At 45.9% G+C, this 25,755-nt stretch overlaps 1 protein-coding gene across 2 annotated transcripts in view; it reads left to right on the top strand.

Annotated features, from left to right (window-relative positions):
* LOC117232092 (POU domain, class 2, transcription factor 2-like) overlaps positions 1 to 25,755 on the top strand; it is a 122,574-nt gene that overhangs the window by 7,248 nt on the left and 89,571 nt on the right. Inside the window, exon 2 of one of the 2 annotated variants that reach the window (XM_033491247.1) lies at positions 19,773 to 19,808. The exons of the other annotated variant lie outside the window; for it this stretch is intronic. Coding sequence (XP_033347138.1) covers positions 19,773 to 19,808 — 36 coding nt within the window. The remainder of the gene's footprint in view (positions 1 to 19,772; positions 19,809 to 25,755) is intronic. 2 annotated transcript variants of the gene reach the window in all.

The raw sequence follows: 25,755 nt of genomic DNA, 5'->3' as shown, positions 1-25,755 counted from the left end.
CGATAACGCGACAACAGTCGCAAATGATTTGGGTGCCCGATCGAGGTTCGCAACGGACGAAATCCTAGCGACAGATCGCGGACGCATGCCACAGATATCTTATGCGTCCCGTGCAAAAGGAAATGGCGTTTGTTGACATTGCATGGCGATCGATTAATCCTGACTGAATAATATATTTATTTTTGCGATTTGCGTCGCTATCGAGCCGAGTGAAACGGCCTTTTATCGATCGGCAATCTCGCGCGCGTCACTTGAGAAATGAAGGCTTGGCTCTCGGGGCCAACGAGATAAAAAGACGGCGTGGTGTTCTCAGGACGGAGGAGAAAGGGAGGCGACCGGAAACGCGCGCCCGGCTCGGCTAATACGCATTTCACGTTCGTGTAAATTTCGTAGGCCAACGCAAACTCGAATGAATAATGTGTTCTGGCCCGTTTGGGCATTTCCGGGATGGTGTTAGTTGGATTATGGTCGTTCTGAAAAATCATGGTAATTTTGTAACCAACATGATTTTCCGAGGTAAGGATCCGACGTACGATTGGATGAGTGAATTCCTCGTATTAATTGAATCGAGATTACGAAGTTAAATAGGCTTTTGCCTTTTCGCGGAATAATCAACAGCTTTTTCCTTTTCGCGGAATAACCAACAGCTTTTACCTCTTCTTCTTTTTTTCTTCCTTACGATCTCTCTCTCTCTCTTTTCCCCCATACTTGCTCCTTTTCTTGGTAAGAATCGAATCAAGATAATCAGTTGAGATAGCAACGATGCATCGCGCGGATCTTGGCAGCGCGCGCCACGGTTTTAGTCAGCTTTGTTGTTATAATAAAGATACCCTTAATTCATTTCGTTTAAAACATTCGTTCACAAGATTCGACTAATTAATATAACAGGGAATTAACGTCGTTGCTCGTTCGCTTCCCCGCTAATTATCGCCTGTTTAAGATCGACTTCGAAACGTCAGAATGCCACTAATGAGACTTTAATGAAAATCCTTGGTTTCGGCTGAGCCGGAAGCGGCGCTTCGTCGTTTTTGTCTTACATCACACTGACGGTAGGAGAACAGCGGGTGTGAGCGGAGGCCGGAATTCATAATAACGCCGTCGCGGTCCCATTTGCATTGTCCAGCGGCTTTCCGATTATAGCCTACTCGGCTTTCGTATTAAGGACGGCCGGAACCTGCTCGAAACGCTTCGGGCTAGTTCGGGCTAAATCCCACCTATTATGTCGGCACTCGTATGTTGGTTTCTCTCGACAAACTCGTGGGCACGTGACTCGTAGGTGGTGGACGATAGGTTTTATGAAAATCACAGGCGAACAGCAAGGGACAGATTTGCATGAAGAGATTGAAATTTGTCGTGGGATGCGTGTCACTGCCCGCAAGAAAACAATGCAGAGTTGACGCCGCAGACTGCTAGACGCTTTCTCCGGGGAAGAATTCTCTTTGGCGTAACTACCAAAGACATCGAAGTAACTGATGTATGGTACAAAGAACAGAAATGTTTCTTCTTTCCTAAGGGTCAATTATTTTGATTATCTTGATAGAGATTGACTTGCAACGATACGTTATCAATGATGTTGCCGTGAGATTTAAATATTCAAAAAATTTGCATGCTTCGAATGTTACAACAACAAGATAAATTGCTAAATGATCTATAGAGATCTCTCGAAGTAACGTAAAACAACAACTACAACGCCACGAATAAGACATACAAAGTTCATTCGACAGGGAACATGTTGATTATCGAAGATTCTATCCTGTAGACTACGTCCTATGTGGAAATTGTTTTGACTGAATCGACCAATTTGCGATCGTCATAAGTAACTCGTACGGAATACAAAGGGTGCAGCCTATATAAGGAGAGGCTGAAAGAGAGCCGTGGATTCCAGGCAGCACGGAAATCTCACCTGTTACGTTGTCGGGACACGCTCGATCCGTACGAAAAGGCCTAGGATACGTGACCCGAAGCGGTGGGTGGACGGGTGGAGGCCGGTTCACGGGAATGGGGAATGAGAATGGGAATGCGGGGATTCCCGGTAGGTAGGCACAGACAGCGAGGAAGGTACCAAGGTGGCTATATAGTTGGTGGCAGGTAAAGCCGCCGGATAAATCTTACCTTGGATAGGTCAGGTTGGGCCAGGAGGATTCCAATAAGGAATGGAGGACCGTGCAGGGGTCACGTGGCAATTCTCTTTTCTCTTTCTTCTGCCCTACCTCTTTTTCTTTTCTCCTTCTTTATCTTCTCGTGTACTTCTTTCATCCGGGGAGTCTCGCACGACCAGGTATACCTACCTTGCAACCCTTCTGCTCTAACTCACGGGGACACCTTTCCGCGTACTACCTACGCGTGTTGCGTACGTGTACACACGTACGCGAACCTACAACACACGGCCATCGACAAATCACCGCGACACGCGACCGACTTTCCTGCGCCTTTCTTTAAACATTCAACCGAAGGGTTTCTGGCCACGTGCCTACTCGGCTTTTCACGCCTCTTCCGTGATACGCGAGACAACCGGTCCATCTTTTGGTCCCCTTTACATTTTACTTGCTCCAGCAACTTGCTAATACGAAATCAAATCACTAGCAATTTCACGTTACACGTAGCAATTTCCACGTAGCAATTTACACGTAGCAATAGTTTCTAACCAACGTTTAGACATTAAATCTTCTTAGATACATTACACCGCGAGACATCAGTCCCGCGTCAAGTTATTCGTCGGTGTCGATCGTAATCTCCAAGAGACTCGTGTGTTTTTCCTCCGCGAAAAGTTCTGACCAGCTCTCGCACGTCCATAACTCTTCGTTACCCGTGGCACCGGTCGAGACATGCAAATTATGAGCGCGAGCGGCACGGCTCCCTTATCCCCCGGCGCAGCCACGATACCATCTCTCTCGCGTCGATGACGAATGCGTCGAAGCTGGACGAGTGATTCGCGCGGCAAAGAGCTATACGGACGTCCTTGCAGTTCGCGGTGCACTTCGGAAAAGGAAATGTACTTCTCGTAATGAAACCTATAATGCCACGTACGGCGAGATAATACGGCGAGCAAGTCGTAGAACTACGAGCATAGACCTTGCTTCACCCACGCTCTTTATTCCACTCGTTCCTTTTCCTTTTCTGTCCGATTTTTTTATATCGCGGTTTGGCCATCGTCGAGATATAGTAGGAGATCCGAGATGTTTCATGTAGCACGCGATTCGAGTCTAGTTTTCACGGGTTGCCGGTCTATCTGGTTGTGCACGTGAGAGCGTAGCTTCGATAGCCGGTACGACTACGCGTCATGCATATTCATCTTTATCTCGTCGATCTGGTTGATAATCGACCAGGATATTTTTAGAGAAAATTTTCCAGTATTTTAATGCTAATTTTTCATCCCGCGGTTCGTTTCCTCTCGCCGTTCCATATTCATCACTGGAATTACCAAGCTCGCGATAAACCGTGTGTTTGTAAACCGAAAATAAAATGTTCACCGTTCCCCGGTACACGAAGCTCATTATTTTTCATTCCATGCTTGCTGTTGAGTTTTATTGTAGCTCATCGGTCACAAGGATCTGTAGATACCTTCTCTATCTTCCCACGCGTTTTTCGTTGTTTTTATTTTTCTCTATTCTCGGTGTTTGCACCGAAGCCCCCGAGCAAATGGAAATCGCTAATACCAGCGAACTATACCGCGTGCCGCGTTCAGTATGCGAGGCGTGCGCTCGCGGCGCATCGCGCCTCAAGGACCAGGAACGTTTGCGCCTAGCCAGCCGGATAAATGATGGAAATCACCATATTCATCGTATTTGTCGGCACGGTGCGCGCAGCTGAGCCGCTCGCCGTATTTGGCGCTCGCGTATGCTAATTCCGCGGATTGGCAGGCTAGGCTGCGTATGCACGCGTCCGGTTGAAAGGACAAGCGTAATCCTGCGCTCCTGTTCGATCGCGTCGCCGTGAATTATTCCCTAGGACGAGGCGAACCTTGTCGTCGCCAAGGTGTTCCGCTGAGATCTTACATTGAATTTCTATTGGAACTCGTTAGCTTAACGTTTGTATGTGCTTTTTGCATCCGACGTAATGTGAAAGATTATTTTCGAGGTCTTCTTAAAAGAAGAAAAATGTGCAATCGTTTCTAACACTTTGGTTTTTATGGCTCGAAAGAAGTTGGTTGTATCGAAGCCTTTGGTGTTGGAGCTGTTCATTTTAACTAATAATCAGCGTACGGAAAATAGAAAAGTTTATGAAAGATTACTTTCTTAATCTTTCTTAAAGTTCTTATTTTCAAGCTTTGAAAGAAGTTGTTGGTTCTCGTCAAATTAGCTTATAATTAACCTATGAAAGATGGATAGGGAGACGGATCAAAGGTTGAAGATTATTTTCAAGATTTTCTTATGCAACGAAGATGAAGGAATCTCGAATCGTTTTCAAGCTTTGCGAGAAGTCACACAGTTGGTTCCACTGAAAGTCTCATACGAATTCATCAATTTATCTTATACTTATGTCTGGGAAGCACGGAGACGCGTATCAGACGTTGAAAATTATTTTCTAGCTGTAGACAATGAAAAATCTTAAGATTTCAATATTTCAGTTTTAGGAAAAGTTAGAGAATTGATTATATCGAAATGGTTGACGTTCGAGTCGATCGATTTAGTTCGAGACTTTAGCAGCCAGCCCATGGAAAGTAGAAAGGGACAGAAATCAGAATAATGTACGGTATCCGTTATTCAATAGACCAATTATAATGGGTGCCTGTTGTCGTATAGCTATCTATCGTTGCGCAAAGACAAATGTATTTTTGATTAGTCCGTGGCGTCCGTTCTTCCCGGCTGTACGATGAAATTACACGTAGAACTTGAAGGCAATTTAAATAACACAGACGATCTACCGACGAAACCATAATTCCACGTCAGACTCCAGCTTCGAAACTCGCTACCTGTTAATCGATCTTATAACAGTGCAAAGACATTATAGAAGTTTCTCACGATTACACCGATGACTCGGATTTTCCTTCGCGTTACATCTCGTTAGTGGTATTGGAGGATCGATAAACGGATGAATCAGAGTTGCGGCTTTGTGCGGGTCGCGTGATCGATTCGAACGCAGATAGGATCCTGTGGGAAGCGAAGCCGATTCCGGATCATCAGCGTGGAATGGAAGGACGCCCGTATCGAGCATAAAGACACAGGAAACAGGAATCGATGGATTCCGCGTCAGTTGTGAAACGTAGCCGATTATCATCCGATGGAATTCGTTTGTAATCCTTATGAAGAACGAAGGCCGTGCGCGCCAGCCGATTCTTGGAAATTTCCCTGGCGTTTATTAATTTCGCGCTGTTACGTAAATCAAAAACGAGCTGACACTCGCGGAAATAACGCACGCCTCTGCGATACGCGTTTCGGTTCTCTTCTTCCTCGACTTATCGCTCTCTTTCCAATGAAAAGCTCCAGAAACAAGAGTATCGATTGTTCAACGAAGGAAAGAAAATTCGCCGTACGGCAGAATATTCGAGAAGAGAATATTACGAGAAGAGATACATGTATAGTATCTCGCGAGCCGAAGACAATTGCTAACTATCGATTACGTTGCGTGGTAGACGGTCAAATATTCTATCGATAATTACGCGACCACTCAAGTGATAGATCATTGTCCGCGCTTATTTATCCCGTTCGCGCGTCAATGATATATCGACGATCATCGACCGACAACGCGTTTACCATGCGATTTAATTAAAATCTTTTACAACGGTAGCTGGTCGGTCGCGAGATAGCGGTGCGCTTTTTGCTCGCTGAGAGATGGATACGTTCGCGGAAAAATGGCCGGCTTTTTACCGTGATAATCGTTCGGACGAGGACTCAGGGAGAAATCGACGATGTTAGAAGAATTTTACTTTTAAAAAGCAACAGCAATCTGCGCGACGAACCCGGACGAGTTACTGACTTTCATCGGCCGGTTTGTCGGCCTGGTGATTGCGGGTCGCCGCATCCTGCTGCGGATTCTCCAGTTGCTCGAGTCGTTCACCAGTTTCACGTGATACGCGCGCCATATGTCCCTATGCAAATTTCTATCTCGTGCCCGGTAACGATGCCCGGATATCGACGAATCGTTCGCATCGACATCTGGCAGACTGCGATGGATCCAGTCTTCGTTGATTCTCTGATCGTATAAGCACAGGACGAATAGAAATCGAAACAAAGAAATCGATTAATCGTCGACTGATCGTCGATTTGTTTGCAACGAAGTTGGGAGACCGGGGATGATCTATTTCGGGCAAAAATGATCATTGTACGCGTATGTAATACTTGCACGAGGCGAAACAGGTAAAAATGCGTGTGTCTCGCGCGTTTGTTCGTGGTCCTGCGATAATATCTGGGCTCGAAACGGGCTTTATTATACATGGCCGGTTTTATTATTCTCTCGGCGGTTTCGGGGCCTCGTCCGTCTGATGGTTACCGCGTTGATGCGGATTTAATTATATTGTTTCGTGTAAAGCCGGATTCAGATCGCTCGCGTTAATGAGCGATTCCAATCGAAAAGGCCCGGGACGCGTCGCGCTGGCGAATCTTCAGCTCTCGTCGACGCTAACCAAGGTGCTAATTAAAACGAGACTAGCAATCTAGAAAAGTGCACTATTATATTAAGCGTTTGTCAGTCGCCTAACGTCGCGCCAGAATGATTTAATTGCGGTCCACACTCCGTGGGACCATTTCCAATTATCACGATCAACCTGAAACAACCTCAGGAAACTCAATTCGCAATCACTCAAGGAAACGCAATCGCACGAACTCGAATATTCATTCCCTTATTTATGTACACGGTACGATATTTCCGATCGCTTCGCTTACACACATAACGTTTAACATCCATAACTTGAGACGAAAATTGCTAAGTTGATAGTTCTACGAATCAAATGACAGAAGATAACCGCTATATCTCGAGTCTATCAAAGAATCTATTTGAACGAAATTCGCGCCGAATTTCGCGTGGAATTGCTGGGTAGCGAGAACCGTTAGTATGGCTCCTAATGAATCGGGCTTACAGTATCAGCCGGCGATTATGTAATCCGCAAAAAGAGCTACGTCGGTGGTCGTTTCGAATTTCGCGGTATTATGTGAGTCAGCAAAGCAGAGGTTCGGCGGGAAATGGCGACACCAGGAGTGGCGGAGAGAAACGTAGGATCGTTTTAAGCAAAGATAATGCGAGTCGTAGAGAGAAACACGCGTGGCTAATGCCCAGTGCCGTTTCCTGCCTCATGTATTCAAATTAAACCACGTAACACCGTCATGGAGCCGGGTGTGATGGTAATGATGATGGTAAACGAGACCTATAGACGCCTTCTTCCACTGTCACTGGCCGCTTGGTATCCTTCTCTCTTGCTGGCCGCGGCGCGTCATCTGAGAGCTCGATGACGGTGCAACACACAAGTTGGGCCAATGGCGCGAGCTCGAGCGATTCTTCGTCGGGCTAATGCGAAATTTGCTCGCAATTTGTAGCCTGTTACTTCGGACGGTGCACGGTGTAATTATGCTATTATACACGTTGGCGTTTAGCAAGCCAGAGCCCCGTGCATAAATTGTCGCTATAATTGTCGTCGCTCGGTTTCGTGACCGGGAAACGAATGGTTCGAGGGATTCGAGAAAATCAATCGAGAATGAGCCAGTTGAACGACAGGATAGTCCGAGGCTAACGTCTTCGTAATCTTCTCTCGGTGCTAGAGGATGATTAATTTATGAAAATTGTTGCGATGCCTGTTGGAATCTAAGGTTCGAACGCTTCTGAACATATCAACGCTACGTTGGTTATTCTTATTTTCGAATTTATGTAATCCCTGAGCGACAAGATAGTTAGGCCGCCGTCTTCGTAATTTTCTTGCTGCATATACAACAGTGATTAATATATATAAAAGGTATTACTCATCGAATCGCTTGGCAGAATTTAAAATTTGAATTTTCTAAAAGTACCAACAACAGGATTTATTTTCAAATTTATCGATCCGGATGATTCAACGTTCACTAGACCAAGTCTAACGACGGTAAATTTCTCCTTTCTCAAAAAAAGAAAGGGGAGAGAGATCCGTTTCTCGGGAATGGAGGCCATCGCGATCGCTGTTACCACTTGGTGACAGTCCTGCTAAATGGAGTTGCGCAATCGTCGCCGCTTTGATTCGTCGATATTAAGGAAAGCCGGTGAATAAAAGACAGAGGCCGAGGTCGTTGACCCCCGTGCAAACTAATCTGTCCTCAGAATCGTTCCGTAACAGGCTCGATCCTTCGAAACGCGACCAACGAGCGAGACTCTCCTGTCTGTCTCTCGACTCCTTTCATATTTTCTTTTTTTTTTTTTTCTTTTTTACTTCTTCGTTCATTTTTGCTTGGTCTTTGTCTGGAATACAGCGGTACGATTCCTTCCGGAATTACAGGTCGCTCATTCGGAGCCGAGGACGTTCCCTGAGCGACATAATTAAGAAAGACCCCTTAATGTAATTTTAATAACTGGTTAAATAAACATAAGCGTAAGCCAGGCGTAATTTGAATCCGGATGTGCCACGATGAGCGGTTTCGATAAAGCACAATGTTAATGCCTCGGCTTAGGAGGAGAACTGCATCGTCTCGCCGTTTCCTCGTCCCTCGCTCCCTTGCGAATTTTTTTCTTCTTCCACCAACGAACGTCCTCCCTTTCCTTCTCTCTCTCTCTCTCTCTCTCTCTCTCTTTCTCTCCCTTGTCTTTTTCTCTACCTCTGTCACCCTTTTTCTCTCGGGAATGGTGCACGGAACGGGCGCGAGCGGTTGCGTGCACTGCGTGCATGCGTGCACAAGCATGTTATTTCGCAGTTTATGCGAGGTATGCTAATCCGACGAGACCATAAGCGCATCGAGCATTCCCCAAATCATGAATAATCAGCCGCGCAAACGGTCTGAATGTCTGCGTTACTTCATCTCTTCGCCTTTCTTTCCTCTGATTTTCTTTTCCTTAAACTAATCGCGCCTTTTCTTTCTCGTTTTGTTTCGTTTCATTTTCCCTTTCTTTGCTCGACGTTCTCATCCGTTTAGACGATCATTACAGAATAGAACGATAACCGGCTCTGTTTTTCATGTCGAGAATCATTCACTATCGATTACCCGTGGAATTTTTCCGCGTAACTAACTTTTTTCGTTTCATTCTTTTTTGTTTCAATCGAGAGAAAGGATCGATAACGTCGTTCGATAATTGTTTTCTACCGCGAGTCCTGGCACGTGCAAAGGTTAATTCCGCGTTAATTACGCGTCAATTAGCACATATCGAGGATTCCGCGATATCGATCGTTCGGGATTTTATGACACGCCGATGTCATTCGAACGTGCCGCCGTACCATCGAGATTCTTTGCATACAAAATTATTTAGATACTCGCGTGTAAGTCGATAATCTTTTTCCTAGTCGGAAGACCTTCGGTTTTTGCTCGAACGACACAGCATCGCTGAACGTCGATAAAAATGTTTCTAGACGAGAGTGGTATCTTCCATTCAAGGATAGAACGCTGGAATTTCTGTGCACCATCGCGGGACAACGGCGATAAATATCGTCAAAAGAATGTCGATTTTTCTTCGTCGATTGCTTTTCCCTTTCTTCTTCGAATTTCGTTTTCTCGGACGAACGCTTTTATCATTTCAACGAAGCTTCTTACCACGTTTCCTCGTTGCCTGCTGACATAATAAATCATCGTCCACTCATTTTTACACAATGATCTTGATGAAGCCCAGGTGCTGAAAATTACCAGTCAAATTTGTAACTACACGAACGACAGCAATGATACGCTATCCATCTTTGCACCCTCTGTGCTGCTTTATCGAGATGAAAGCGTTAATCGTCGCCGACTACGAAGGTAGACAGCCTTATTAATTAATGATAAACCACAACGTCATCCACGGTGGTCCAATTGTTGCTTTTGTTTCCATCGTTTACGTAACGCAACCCCGACGATTGCAATAGAAGTCGTGTACATAGACAAATGACGCTACTGTTATTATATCTCGTACGCTTGTAGGCGCACGTATCGTGCATAAACATCGGTTTAATGATCTTAGATGGTCGTTGATTATGCGGGCATGTTCGTACATTAACCTACACTCTGCTACACCAACGTGTATCCCCGCTTATCCGTGCTTCTCGCGCACTCGCACTGTTTCGCGCCTTCCTACCTTCTATACGAACCGTGTGACATTTAGTTATTTTAGTTTTCTCAGAAATATTTCGAATTCCGCCTTGTCCATATTCTAGAAATTTGCCAAAGTTAAGTAGAACTTAGTCGATCCGAGCGAAATCAGAAAATCGCGCTTAACCTCTCACGTAAGATTGTGGTCAACGAGCAACATGTAGATATTAATCGAGTTTGAAACGCACTTATCGATTTATCTATGGTTCCATGTTGTATTTTCTTACTCTTTTGCGTTCGAAAGGAACGATTTATAAAAATATTACTCGTATTCGAAGGATTGATGCGCGATTACGGACGTGTGACAAAATTCTGACGATTTTTTGAAGGAAAACGAATGGAATAGAAACACGATCGGCGAAACCGCATCGAAATAGTCCTGTTTCGTAATCGTTATTACAGGTGATGGTCTTGTAAAGCACCATGTATCATCCATAAACATAAGTCTAACGATGTAGATGGCAACTGATTAGTCGGCCGTGTTCGTGCATTACCTTACAGACGGCGCATAATGCGGTCGCTAGATTACGCGTTGTATACACGTATGTACATATAGATATCCTGGATTTTTCTAACATGCCAATGGTGGCTTCCCCTAGGTCCGCTATTGTTTACGCTGCTTTAATTAGCCCGTTAATGCGACCGGGATATAGCCGCGGGCCCTTATCTGATACGTTTCCGGCGAATCATGGGAATTATTTCCGCGCATGCAAATGCCAACGAAAAGGCGAATCGAGTTATGCTTCCGGCACGATCCCACCGGACGATAAAAACGAGCACGCGTGACTAAGGACGCGCGTTTTCATTCCACTTACAAAGATCTTCATTTTGCCGCTACAAGCGTCTACATATACATACATACTTTCTTTCCATCGTTCGTTATTTTTCTTTTAATAATTTCCAAACGATTACATCCACCGTCCGGGAGACATCATACGGTGAGAGTTTGATAGACTAATGGAGGACGAAAGGAGATCGTCGTTTGATTTTGACATTAGGAAAGTTCCTAATGTGGAAGAGATTGAAAAATGAATTCACAGTCGCCTTATTCTATATAGTTTATTACGATGTGTACGTTAATGACCGAATCAAAATCGAGAGATTAAGAATCGGTGACTGTACGAAACAGGCCGGACAATCGAAGCCCACTTTCACGACACACGGCCACACGACCAGAACGTGTTCCTCAAAGGAACGCGGCTATTTACGCGGCTTCGTGTAACGACGATTACGTTTGAAAGGCCTGGTTACGACAAAAAGGAGACGGGGCAATTAGAGTGGCCGAACGCAGCCGCACTCCCCCGTTCTTTGCGCGATCATCTTTAGGATAATATCGTTCGTACACACACCGGCCACATATTAGGTGACTTAACGAGTTAAGCGTGCTTAACGGTGCGTTGAGTAGTTCCTTGGGATTAACTGGCCGTGCCTAAACGCGCTAATACATTACTGTACTCGACCGTTCAGAAAGACAGAGGTAATTAACCCCGGTGCCGTCGTAAGTGGCCATATTTTAAGGTCCAGTTGCACGTGTCTCCTCGTCACTTCTTAATCAATTCAACGACTTCGTTTCGTTCCCCGATCTCTGATCCGATTTTACCGCCGTCTCTCCAATTTTATAGGAATGTTTGCATTTGTCCGCTTCCATATGCGTGATTCATCGTCTAGCTTCGCGTGTACGCACCATTCCATTGTACCGAGTGCAAAGGGCGGAGAACGATGCTCGACCGAGGCCAATGTTTGTCGGTAATTCTCGTGAAAAGGGGTGGATCGATAGGAACTGCAGCTACACCGGTCGATACGTGTCACGCTTGCCGCGTGGGTGCTTCGTGGATGAAAAAGGGAATGAGAATTTTGATAGGATTCTGACTGAATTCGTGTAAACGTTTTTCCGATACTACACCGTCCGTGAATAAGCTTCGTAAATTGACAAGGAACAATCTTAGATGCGTTCGAAGATATTAGGTTAGTATTTAAACGCATTGAGCGTTTCAGTCGGTTCATCCGGTGGACTGTAAATTCATTATTCTTACGCATTTGATCTCAAATTTTCAAGATCATACGTTCGAGAAGTTAGTTTCAATTCTCGCAAAGGAGGCTCCTTATACGAGAATTTACCATTAAGAGATAGCATTTTATCTCGTCCATCGAACTGGATTTGAATTTTAAAATGGCCCTGCTGCCAATTATGCATCTCAGTGAACAACTGCGAATTCTAGCATCGGAATCACGACCCGTGTGCAACATTAATCTTTAGTTACACAGACGGTTAACGATACCGACAACCAAGCAGGATGGTTTTTCCCCAGATTCGTCTTCATTACCGCAGAAATTACAGACGTTTCGCGCGTAATAGACGGAAAATTAATCCCGAGAGTCCGTCGCGTTTTTTTATCGCGAACGAGCGCTGCGCCGGTCTCGCTTTGAACACGAACACCGTATTCGAACCAACGCGTAATTTGCATCACTTAGGTATGTTAATATCGCGCTTACCGACCGCTAGAAGAGGCTAGTGAACGCGGACCGTCTGTGGCCGCGAAGAAAACCACAAAGATTCACCATTTTGCATAACCGTTCTTCTCATTCGTTCGTAAGTAGCTAGATAGACGCGCGATCAGCGTAAAATGAAAATGAACCACGCGTAAATGTAGTAAATTACGCTTTTCCGTTTCTCTGTTTGCTTTCCACGTCGGTAAAAAGGATCGGACACCGTGCATTTGCGGAGAGTAAAGCTACGAGACCATCAACGCGACCACCGTTGCGATACTCTCGTAGAGACCGATCCCCTCTGGTTGGATAGCACGCGAAACGTAGCCGAGATATTCCCGCGAGGAGATCGATCTCTGTCCCAGGATGGTAGAGATCGTTGGACCCGAGTTTCCTCCTATTGTCGAGTAGCGTTCATCGAGTGGTTCGCCACCTAAACTCACCACTGGCACGAAATGCGTGTCTACCACCGTGCTCGTTTACTTTTTTGCTCGGCGTAACTCTCATTTTGATCAATTTGAGTTTTTTGCCGGACCGGTGACTTTAGCACCGAGCAGGCCTCATCTCCGCCTCGCCACCTCCTGCGCCACGCTCGTCTCTTTTCTTCCTTCTCCTTTCTCTTCGCCCCTTTCTTCCCCTTTCTCTTCCGTTCATCGTTTCTTCCCTTGCTCGCGGGTTCTTTCATTCGTCGAACTTTCGAACATGTTCTTTCGTACGTACTTACGCGAATATACGTACTATGGTCAACATTCGCTCTCGACTTCGATGTTTGCTCCTCTTCGTCACGCAATGCTACGATCGAATTAGCAAACGCGAAAATTTCGGCTAATAACCAAAATTCGAGTGTCTTGTCTTTACGAGTTTGCGTAGTATGTTACTGTATTTTTAGATACTTAGAAAAGAAACGCGAACTAATTTCTTCCGTTACGATATTCATCCTATGACCGATTCGAAGCGAATTTTCACCATGTAAAAGTTTGGTATATTCTCTTATCAACTGTGGCTGTGCCGAATTTTAATAGGCTAAACCTATTTCCTATAGCGTGCACGTACTTCTTCCATCCTACTCAGTTCCAGTGACTCATCCTACGCGGTTGAAGTTTCCGTGACGTCCGGAGCTATACGCCACTGGACGTAACGCACCGAAGTGACAGATTGTTAGCCGGGGGCAGGTCTGATAGTCTTCACCCCCGTGTTCATGCGGTTAGAGGTTTTTTTCACTCGCGATTTTACGTCGGTACGTTCCATGAATTTGATGGAGAGAAATTTGTCACCGTTCCACTCTTCTCTTGTCTGGCTGTTTCAACGGCAGGTGCACGGTTAGAGCAGCCTCCGGGCTCTTACAAAGGATTCTACGACAAAGTACATTAAGCACGGATAAATTTAAAAATAATCTTCAAGCACTTTGAGAAAGCACATGCTCTCTCACTCTGTTCGTAGCCGCGAATGATCAAATGATACCGAAACGAGATACAAACGACGCGAACGCACACGACGAAAGAAAGACTCGGTCGATCCACGAAACACGGATATAAAATAGTCTGTCCCGGTAATTAGCGGTCGTCAGAGAAGCTACAAGGCCTTTCACTGCGCAAGAAAAGAGGAGTTACCATCTCTTGATTACTAAATATCCATAACGATCCTCTTGGCTCTGATTAACCGGTACTTCGAGTCATCGGGACCACCTAAGCCTTCCTCGCGAACGAACGAACGAATCGTCCACGCTACCCTATCTCGACGAAACTTTCTATCATCTATTAATCGATACCATCTTTCTCAACACGTACGCAACGTACATAGACGCGCGAATCGCTTCGGATCTTCGTCGTTTCGAGTTAGACGCACGGAACTCGCGTAGCTAATCGTAGAATCGTACGTGACCGATCGTCGTTGGTGCTCGAGCGATTCGCGCGGTAAAACACCGTGAACGGAATCGTCCACGACACCGAGCACGTTGTCGCGTGTAACTCGCGCGTCGTCAGCCAGGCTGCACGTAGCAGCTCGTTCCTGATACGTGTCTGTCGATCGATTAGCCAGCGAACGTTTGTTATCCGGCGCGAACACCTAGCCACGGTTCGTTGACGGTCGTGGGAGACGCGTTAATTTACGGGGCAGTGAATGAGCCACTATGTGTGCGTAGGAAACTTCGCGAAACAGTGTAGCTTTTACGAGGATCGTGTAAATCTTCCTTCGCCTCTGTCTGCGTACCTCGTTACAAAATGGTACGTGTGTATTACGGTGAACTAATCCGCGAATAGTTAGAGCAGAATCTTTTGTTTGCACACGTTGGGAGTGATTTGGTATTCCTGCCTGATGAATGAGTGATCTGATATTGTACACACGTGTGGTTCGCGTGATTTCGTGAGAGTGGTAATTACGGTTACCGTAGAATTAGACGTGGCGTCGGAACAGCGACGATCATTGAAGATTGTTCTCTATAAAATTACGAAACTGAATAGGTTTCTCCTTTTTTCTTTCTTTTTCCTTTTTTTTTTGTTTGTTCTTTTTTTCACGATTCTCCACGACGTGTCATTTCGTTTTGATAATGAATCAAGGCGGATAGAACAGTAGATGGAACCCGGAAGCGGGTTCTCCGGCTAACGAATGAACAACGCGAACTATTATTCGACTCTAATTGATGACGGTTCACGGGCTGTTTCGTATTGACGGTCATCGATAATCCCTAATGATTCGAATGTTGCCGGTACCGCTGAGGGGCACGAAATCGAACACCGACAGACCCGTGGCTCTTTCAGGAATACAAACACCCGGTAAACGGATTGATAGAATGGTTATTACTCAAACGCATACCGTCGATTCATCGATAAACTTCCGATCTCTGCTCCAAATAACGTTCCACTTACTACGACCTGTTACTTTCTTCCTCGTAGTCTTTCGTTCTTACGATCGAACCGTTCCCAACAATGCGCTCTAATAAACGATTCAACCGTCGACATGTCCGCGAATAATTTATCGAAACAGTACACGTTGGATTACGTAGGATCGCATAGGTCGTTGAATTTCCCTTCGCTCGGAGCGCATTGAAATTGCAACTATGATCTCTCATAGACAAACACAGCGTATCTATCTGTGTGGAAAAAAGTGGAGACTTTACGAGCGTGCCAGTCGGCAACAAAGCGTAGAATTCGCAGGCAAAAAATGAATCGAAACGCGATCGGTTAGGACAGCGACTGTACGACTTGGCTTGCAAGTTCTGTAGTCACGGTGGCCCTGATACGCGCGGCGAAGCGACGCGTCACAAAGATGGTTAGTCCTGACTTGAAGATCCTTAAGGCGAATCGTACACGGCGGTTTCGATCGTTCCTTCCTTTTTCCTCCACCTCTTTCTTGTTCTTCATCTTTCATCTTCTTCGTCTTCTTTGTCCTCTTCTTCTTCTTCTTCTTCTTCTTCTTCTTCTTTCTCTCACGGTTGAAAAAGAAAGCTCGAAGTACAAACGCACCCGCGCTCCGATGATTAACAACCGGTACCGGCGCATATCTCCGGGGCCCGGACGGTGCTGGCTAATCGATTAATATACGATATCGAGCGCGCGCGTCCCACGGCCATTGTTTGTTGTTAATTACACTGATACATCTATTCGAGAGAGAAGATCGCCGTGCTCGCCGCGTATTCGCCGCCACGACCGCCCGTCGTCCGGCATTCTCCAAGCCCGACAGGATTTGAATCTAACTTTTGACACGTATCAAGCGGCGTCTCTTTTCTCTTCAACTTTCTCTTTCTCTTTTCGTAGTTACTCTTTCGAGAACGAGCAAGGAGGAAGGAGAAAAAAAAACGAAGAGGAGTGGTATATTGAATCGAGAGTATCGTACATCATCCATCGTTACGAGTTACCCCGCTGTCATTGTGTTTGTTACGCTAATCGGGTGTCAGAAGACGCGATACTAGTTTTGACAGGATTATTTCGAGGATGCGATAATCTCACCGGTTATCGCAATGAATATTCGCATGTATGCTATATGTATAAATATATATTCTCGACCGAAGCCTTCGAAACAAAGTTGAATGGAAAGTAAGAGGAATCGTTGGTCTCGTTGGAACGTTTTCAAACGCAGCGACGCCAGGTGATGGATCGCTCGAAAATACAGTTACGTCCCGCGAAAGCGAAGCCAGACGACTTCCGGGGACGCGTGTCGTGGGTCAGGCACACTCGTTCGAATTCCGTTTCACTTTCCAGCCGGGGTTAACAGCTAAATCGACGGCTAATTGCCAGGAAACCCGATGAGAGCACGAAGATGAGGACGAGGATGAAGGTGGTTCGATGATGCGTGGCTTATGCGGCGTGGTGTCGCGTTAATTACCGAGCGTTAGGCCAGGCTCCTCCCTCTTTGCACGCGGCTAGATGGATGGATTGCTTAATACTTGTCACGCCTCGCTAATTAACATTCAGTCATCTCCCTCTCGGAAGTCCCTCTTCCCTCCTCCTCCCGCTCTTCCCTGCCCCGCCGCTGTCGAAAGAGGCGAAGCAAGCCGCGGCCACGACACCAGGTGGAAAGTCGTTTAATATTTATCGACTATCGCGTGCGACCCCGTTGGCACCTTCAGGGCCCAGGACGACCGGCCACGATGAATTAGAATTCGTGATGGCGCACCGCGGTTCGCGGGAAATATTAGAATACGACGCCGCTACTAACGGACGAACGATTACTACTCATCCAAACGAAACTCCGTCTTCGAGTACATTGTGCTCGTTTTTTTTGCTTTCGCATACGGTCGATGAACCTCTCTTTTGGAAAATCGTTTTTAACCTGGTTTTGTTATATCTGGATATAGCCTGGTTAGCGCTATACCAAGGAACTGTACATCGTAGTTATTGAAAATAAATAGAAGTGGAGTTTAAACGATCAAGAAATGTTATTTGCCTGGTATAATATTCACTTTTCAATCAATCGAAAACTCGCGGTCTTCCTATTTCAGAAGACTGCTTTGAAAATAGCTGAAAGAAAAATAATTACTATTCCAAGCTGAAGACAATGGTAATGAATGTTTGCTACGATAGATTTATGAACGTAAGTGATTAAATAATCAGTGGAAGGAGCCGTAAATCTTATTAAGGAAATGTTATGTTATAGGAAAATGATTCAAGTGAATGGTATTCACAGTCGCTCTCGTCCTGTGCTATCGACGACAGGTTCGACGGAATACCAGATGCAGAATGTTTTGTCCCGTTGAATCTAATCTGTACTTTCGATCGCGCTGCCAGCCGGAGGACCCTGTCCGTCTCCATTATTATACGTCCCTTACGTGGATGACTGGCTGCGAGATAATATTTTACAAGAGTCCCAAGATTCAACTAAACTGTGTACAAAAATCGTCAAACCCTCGGAACCTGGCATTTCACATTTTCGAGTATCGAGTGTCTTTAAAATAGAAATTCTCAAATCTTTGACTTACTAAAAATCTTCTGTGGTGGACGGTGAGACGTGTTGTCGATTAAAATAATAACGAGACGACTTAATTCAATTAACTATATTTACAGATATTGTAAAATGTAGAATACAAAGTTAATCGCAAGCGTTGCTCGCTTGATAATATTCCTTATAAGATTGCGCGATACTGCGGTACTGATACTAATTGTTATGCTGATTCGTTAGACTGATTCGTTATACTTATTCGCTCGACTGGCTGACTTCTGGAGAACATGATCGTCTATTTATACCGATCGACGAGGGTACCGAAAGGTTTGAACTTATCGCTGGTCGTAGGTTGCACGTAGCAGCGAAATTGCTTTGTCCAGACTTTGTTTGTTACATTATGTACGTCGTACACAACCTGTACCTCTGTGGCAAAACAACTATGTGAGGCATCTTCGTATCGGAACGTCCTAAGACGCATATACCGCTACACGTCCTTTTTACATTTAATCTTAACCTTAGCGTTCTTATCTGAGATTTCCGGCTGCGAGCCGTATTTTTTAATTGAGAATTTTATCAGCAATAAACGTAAAAGTGTGATACGTTTGTTTGATATTCGAATGAAACGAAATGAAATTCTCGTAGTTGCTATCCCTAGGAAATATTTGACGCATTTCGGTGGGTGATCTACGATCGATCGTATACATACGTCGCCGCACTGCGGCATCTAATGAGGCTATTAACACGCGCTGCACCACCAAAGGAACTTCGTCGAGCGTTTATGACATCCGATGACCTACCTAGCGGCTTCTATGAGAACCTCGCGATCGCCTTGAGTGAGACATTTACAAGCTTCAGGCTAGGTCGATCTCGTCGGCCTAGCATCTGTCGTCTGTAGACACGTGTCGTTAAAACTTTTGCGTGGTTTTCCAGCCGTGTAACATTCGTTTCGACGATTCCGGATTTGCAATTAAATCGGTGCGCTCCGATTCCGCGAATCGCGTGAATATTTCACGAGCCTTTGAAACTGTAAACGCATTAACCATGTAACGCTGGATCCTTGATCGTAATCTTCGCATTGTATTCTAAAAAAGGCCGTTTAAGTAAACAGCTGAACCTTGTATCGAAAATTCCTGCTATTCAAATAACGGGTAAAATTTGATTATAATTCCATCGCACGAAGCGTCGAATGAAGATATTACGTGGTAATCGATGTAATACTTGGGCGCGCGATCGTTAAAGCGCAAATTGCGAGCAATCCCGTTCGAAATTACTTAACGGAGAAGACAGAGGAGTGTAGTCGAAGGCCTTTATTAGTGCGAACGATGCTTCGCTTAGAATCGAGCAATCCTGGCAAACGCGTGTATGCAAATTGAAAAAGATAATGACCGTGGTCGTGAACGAGCGCCAGCGCAATCGTGCTCTCGAGTGTCGTTTCGATCATCTGACGATTATAGCGAAGTTATTACACGAACGGAGGGGATCACGGTCGTTTTCAAATTGTCGTGAATAAACGATACGAATGACTGCGTAATGATAGCTCGGAGGCAAGAATGCGAATGCAGGTATAAGAGCTGCTTTGGGTTCCTCCGCGTTTATTCTTTGGAAATTTCGCGTTGTTTAGTCATTCGTGATAGAGCGTTGTTTAATAGCGAAGAATACGGCGCATACCTCGAACGAAACGTTCCTTAAACATTCCTTCGATCGAACGATTCCTCTGATTTTGATTTTGCTTTGATGTTACAGACTCGTGCGAGCAGCCGGTTGCGGATCGGCCTTACGGTGAGTGACTCATAATCTCTTTTAGAAGTTTGCGACACTGTCTACTATATACTTAGGTTTCTCAAAGGAGAAAAACCAAATTTATCGCGGAACCACTTTTAAAGCAGAACCTTCCGTGGAGGAAAGAAATTGCTACTTCCTATTACGTCTCCATTGAGCGGACCGAACCAGAGAGTGTTGCCGTTTCGTACGGCGAGTTGCGAAAACCGCGCGCCCGCGATGTAACGCCTCCAGCCTCCTTCCACCTTTCTAGCTTGGTTTCCCTTTTTCTCTTTATTACTTGGAAACCGCGGCGTGGTTTATGCAAACGCGTAAATTAGATCGGATTCCTGGAACGACCGTTTCTGATAGAAAGTACGACCTGCCAGGCGATTTATTTTACGTGCTGCCGCCTGTGACAATCGATCGTCGCATTGCTCGAATCGAACCGCTTAAAATCAGAGTGTCGAACGGAAAATAAGGAATTAAAAAAATGACAAACGTTTGATAAGTCTGGCGCCGAAGAAAGACATCTTGATAATACGATATAAAAAGTAGACAAAAATTCATCGTTCGGGGTGGCAGGTTCCTCGAAAATTTGAAGCTGTCCGATTCGATTCGATTCGAAGCGAAGCTCGTTCGGGGTGTTAGTTTCCCTGAGGTACGCCACCTTCTTGTTGACATCAAGCCGGCGACGTTAGAGGGAGGTAAAAAGTCGCGTTGCATCCGGTCGCTTGTCCTCTATGCCACAAGTCGTAAAATTCAGCGTTATGCGATTCGGGGCCTGTGTTTTGTCCCTCTTTCGAGATTATGATTACCCCGGCAGCCACCGTGGCTAATATCACGCAATAAGCATGGCTGCGGACGAGAGAGCCGTCTCTCTTTTCTTCTTCTTCTTCCACCGCCACCACCTCCTCCTCTTCTTTTTCAGCTTCCTCCCTTGGTTTCGTCCCGTTCTGCCTCCTTTCCGCAGGTATATAATATGTGCCACCAAACTCGACTCGGTGTAAACGGGTATCCGGTGGAAATGCATGGTCGCTACGGGACGCGGGGCAAGGGAGCGAAGAAGAGGAAGAAAAAGAGAAAGAAAAAGAAGGGAGAGGTCCATCAAACGAGCCGCAGGACCCTGCGAGGTCATCCTAACTTTCCTGGAGCGACTTCATCTTCACGGTCTATTCCGAGTTCGAGGACTCTGCTGGAATTTCAGCAGCCTCCTACTTCTTCCACCGGTATCGCGGCTCGCGGCTATAATTTTTATTATGCGCTTTATTCCTCCGGTTTCAACGACGCGGGTCCACTGGAATATTTATAGGTCGATAGGGTTTTACTCGCGTCTTATCTCGAAGACCGTAAACGAAGGGGTCGACGATGCTAATGTAACAAATTTCGCTGATCGCGGAACAGCTACGTTGATATGCAATTTTCGTAAACGCCTATTAAAATGTGTAATCGCCTCGGTGATGCTCGTTCTGCATCTCTCGAGGATCAATTAAACGTTTATGAAATCTTCAACCCGATGATGTCCGGGTAAAAAGACATTAACCAACCATGAAGACAGGATCGTTCGGAAAGAGCCGAGCGAGCCGACGCGAAATTTATCAGCCACTAAAACGTCGTTTCGAGTTTAGGTCCCGTAGTTAGGGTGGAAGAAGAGACTCGAGTCAATCGTACGATGACGAAGCACGTGGTAAAACATTTTTCGAGTGCGCCAAGGGGTGGCGACGATTTTCGACGCGGCAGGATCAACAGGTCCTGGTTATGAGAGTGTAAAGCGTTTTGAATCTAACCCCTCGAGGGGTATGTTTCCTCCGCGCGAATCTCGTCGTACAAAAGGGACGAATCTCGTCCGCGGGGGGTCTACGATCACCCTCCTTCTTCATCGTCCAGCGCTTTCCTTTTCTGCGTCACGTCACACATGGACGTCGGCACGTCGTGTCCTGGGGGTGGCCTACGACCCCAGCCACGGGGGTGGCTGACAGCCGATTAGGACAAGATGGGAGAGCCCCCACGGAAAACTTAAAATAACATCGCTCGATCATCCGGGTGTCTTCGCCGACAGCCAACCAAGCTACTCTTGTATTCAGCTTGTTCCCTCTACATCGTCCTTCGTTTACGTTCCCCGCGACCTCCTCAGCGGGTAGCTTGGGAATCGAGGTCGCGTTACCAGCGATCTGTCTTTAGGACGACCCCGTTCGCGATTGGCCCTTCCTACGTGTTGCTGCGTTTCCTATGCCGCACGTGCATCGGTTATTAATCGTTCTTTCATAGTACAGGAAACACAAGAGGTCAATTTTATAACCTTGAGAAAGTATCGAAATTACATTAACCTTTAATCCAATGCCATTAAAACGTACGTTAATAGTAAGGTGGACAATACTAAGTCCTCGAGCGCTTAACGATAAAGAAATCACTTCCATCTACCGTTCGACTGTTCCAGATTATCAAATCTTAAGGTATCAACCTTAAATATCCTACTATAGGATAGAACGAACGCCATGAAAGGTCTCGCGGAACTCGCGTCTTTCCATTTCCTTGAATTCGAATGGAAAAACTCGACGAGTCGAAGTTGAGCACCTCTTCGATGCTCATTACAGTGTGTCCCGCCCCCGGCTGGGGTAATCAGGGTGTGCGGGGGAGTGAGAGGGCGGGGGCTGTGGGTGACCTCGCCCGGGGCCTCTACTCTTCTCTTCGTCGTTCTCCTCTCTTCGTTACACCTTAGGCTCGGTGGCTGACTACCTTCCTGTTCGTCTCGTTCTCTCCTTCCGTCTGACGCTCGAGTCGTCTTCTTCGTTCGACGCTTTCGACTACCTGCGAAGGTGACGGGGCACCAGCCGATTCTCCCGGTTCATTCGAAATCGCGACCTTGTCGGTGCTTTGCATTCGCCGTGCATCCCGCAACCAACGCCGACCACCCTCTTTCTCCCTCCTTCTCCTTTCGTTCTGTTCCCTTCCGTCCGCGTTACTCACCCATCGGTAATTGGCGGAAGTTGTATGCGGGCGTGAGGCGCGTCAAACCGTTGGAATGTCGCTTGACGGTTTAATCTGTTCTGACGTTTTAATTTTCCGGCGAAGAGAATATACAATGTTTGCAGATAGGAAAATCGAGATCAGACTAAAAGCGTACAAGGGGTAATCTACTTTTCGTAGATTAAAAGGTAACTTGGGTAGCTTTCGACGAAAAGATCACGGAATTTTCTCAAAAACTAAAATTTGAATAGTAGAGGAATATCGCGTGATCGAGTTTAACGCTGACTGAAAAATTTCATGAAATCCATTGTCGATCGTCGAACAATACGAACGTTGTCGGTTAACCCCGAGCGCACGGTGAACGAGCTTTAATGCGCCGGTATGGCTCCAGAGAATTGGTATTTTCAAGATAGGGAGGCCAATCAGTGCCGAGAAAGAGAGAGCCACCGGCTATTTGGCCGCGAATAATAATGATTACGGGCGGCACTCTCGAAGCAGGAAATGGCGTTGCCAGATGGTAGGGGGTAGAAGGTGAAATTTCGTTGGTGGTGAACTACGGTTACGTTCCCTTCGATTCTTACGCAATTAGATGGACAGGGTAAAACGAGCTGGTGAAAAGAATCCGGATTTCGTGCACAAAATCGAGCATCCATCGTTTTACCGAGACTTCCCTTACCGAAACCGGATTTATCCACCATTTTCATTTATCTTTCTTATTTAAAACGGAATTCCCGACGAAACCCAGAGATTGTATGTACGCAAACGCATCTCTTCGGTGAGGATTTTACTGCTTCCACGAAGGCCGGTTCCGCGAATAGACAGACCAAACTGGCCAGTTGAAATTACTCGAATTTTATATGCACGTTACGCGATCGTTTCCAGGAAGCTTTTTATACCCAGCGTTGCGTACGATCGTGCCGTACGTCCGTGGAGCGATGTACACACTTTTCTCCGTTACGTATCGGAATGTGCTGTGGCGATCGCTTGTTTATCCCGTTAGCGGGCTCTTTCTTTCCTCGACCAACGCGCACCGACCCCGGCTCCAACTCGTTTGATAGGCGACGGGCAAGAAAAACGCGGTCGACGTGTCGTCCAAGGGAACGTCTGCGAATCCTTTGACTATTCCGGGATGCTAGACCGGGTTCGACTGGTCTGCCGGTAGTCGTTCAATCGTCCATGGTCGTCGAAACGATCTTTACGAGGTCCAAGTGTAGCGACAAATAAGAATTCCAACGTCGGGTCGTTGCAAAAACCGTATTTACTTTCCACCGAATTCAGGGATGCGCAATTATCCGTAGATCGTAATATCGAGAAAGATAAGCATCTTCCTGATACGCTAATGTAAAGAGCGTCGGATGGCATTAAAGCTCCTCTTAGGATAAAGAAGCTTTTGAAAAGACTGCCTCTTGTTAACACTCGCGCGGAAATGAGAAACGTCTGTGTTCGTCTTATCCGTAGGATCTCGGCTAACAGACCCAATAGTCGTGTTCACCTTCGTCACCTGACGTCAAAAGCGGATCGGAGCTACCTGGTGTACCCCAGAATCTTCGGGAGTCTCGTCATTTTAGTCTCAGCTTGTTTCTGGACTCCGGAAGGGACCGAGTGCCATTCGAAGGTAGAGAAAGAGCCCCGTGCGTAGTTTGCTTCTTTTGACGATTTCATCGTAACGATTTCTCGTATTCTACGTAAATTCATAGCTTCCTCTGATCATGCTACGACGCGGTGTCAGTTCACATCCAACAGTCATCGTTTATATCGAAAGAAAGACATGAAACCACGAAGACGAACACAGAAAGTATGCTTACAGCTTTCTACGAATTTTTATGAACTTTTCGTTGCACGAACGAAATTTTTGCCGTCTTTGAATTCTATTGTATATTCGCCTGGGCCGACAGTAGCTTGTTAATATTGAAAGGCAGCAACGAAAAATGCAAAGGTTTAGATCAGAATTCCTTCTCCGCGTGGCGTTTTTCAACGGCCGATACCTTCTCGAAGATTGGCGATGCGATCTGCTCGCCACTAAAGGAACACTGAATCCGGATTCATGAATGAACTATGCGAGGAGAGGCGAGCAACGAACCGACAGGAGGACTATTATTTAGCATAGCCACTTTTTCTGCCGGCCATCCTGCTCGCGTCGGCGTTGTCTTTGTATCGGGACGAACGACGATGACGATGCACGTCGGAGCCCGAGTGCAGACTATCTGGAGCAGGTTCGCTTCTCGACCAGATCTCCCAACGTAACTAATGGACGCCCCTCTTTTCCGCTGGCACGCTTTATTATTGTTATTGGACCTTACCGCGCCACGGACTTCTGAATGTTCATCTAATTAAATTGGACGAGTCGGGACGGACGCTTATGCGGGTGAATTCTCGGAAGAATATTCTAATTTTACGAGACGACCGGCCAACTCATGATTTGACGCCATTCTGGGAATGGAGTCGGTATTTTCGACTCGAAATTAGGAAATGTATCTTAATGCTCGGGCAACAAATTGTTCGTATGCGAAGTTTCAAGCAATTGGAGGATCGTTTTTCAACAACTGTGAATTTTACACCCATTTCTTGCGTGTATACCTTCTTACTTATAATTATTTTCAAGAAAATTGTTATTACGATATCAGGATAATCAACCAGTCATCTAGGACTTTTTGTCTTCTGTTCGCTTGGTTATTGCGATAGAACCATTCGTAGCAACAATCTTCTAATTATTTCGAACAGCCTTTCCACCTAATCAAGCGCTAACTAAAACTTGGTTCCTATAAATGAAATACAATAGTACTCCGGATTAAAGTTTCGTAACATCTATCAAGATCATGAAATAAAGCTAAATAAATCTCCGAGATTCTGGACGGAAGCTGGACTAAACACGCTCGGTACTCTCAATTTTACGTTGCTCCAAATTAAAACCCTTGGACACGTACCGTCCCTAGAGCAAGCTCGATCGATCTTGGCCGAAGAAGGCCAACCATTGGATCGACAGTCGATTCGAGGCACGGGG

The sequence above is a fragment of the Bombus vosnesenskii genome, unplaced genomic scaffold (assembly GCF_011952255.1).
Source record: "Bombus vosnesenskii isolate JDL3184/JDL3185 unplaced genomic scaffold, Bvos_JDL3184-5_v1.1 scf7180000013284, whole genome shotgun sequence".
In the NCBI taxonomy this organism is placed as follows: domain Eukaryota; kingdom Metazoa; phylum Arthropoda; class Insecta; order Hymenoptera; family Apidae; genus Bombus; species Bombus vosnesenskii.
The sequence above is the reverse complement of the archived record's forward strand: the minus strand, read 5'-3'. Positions and strand labels throughout refer to the sequence as shown.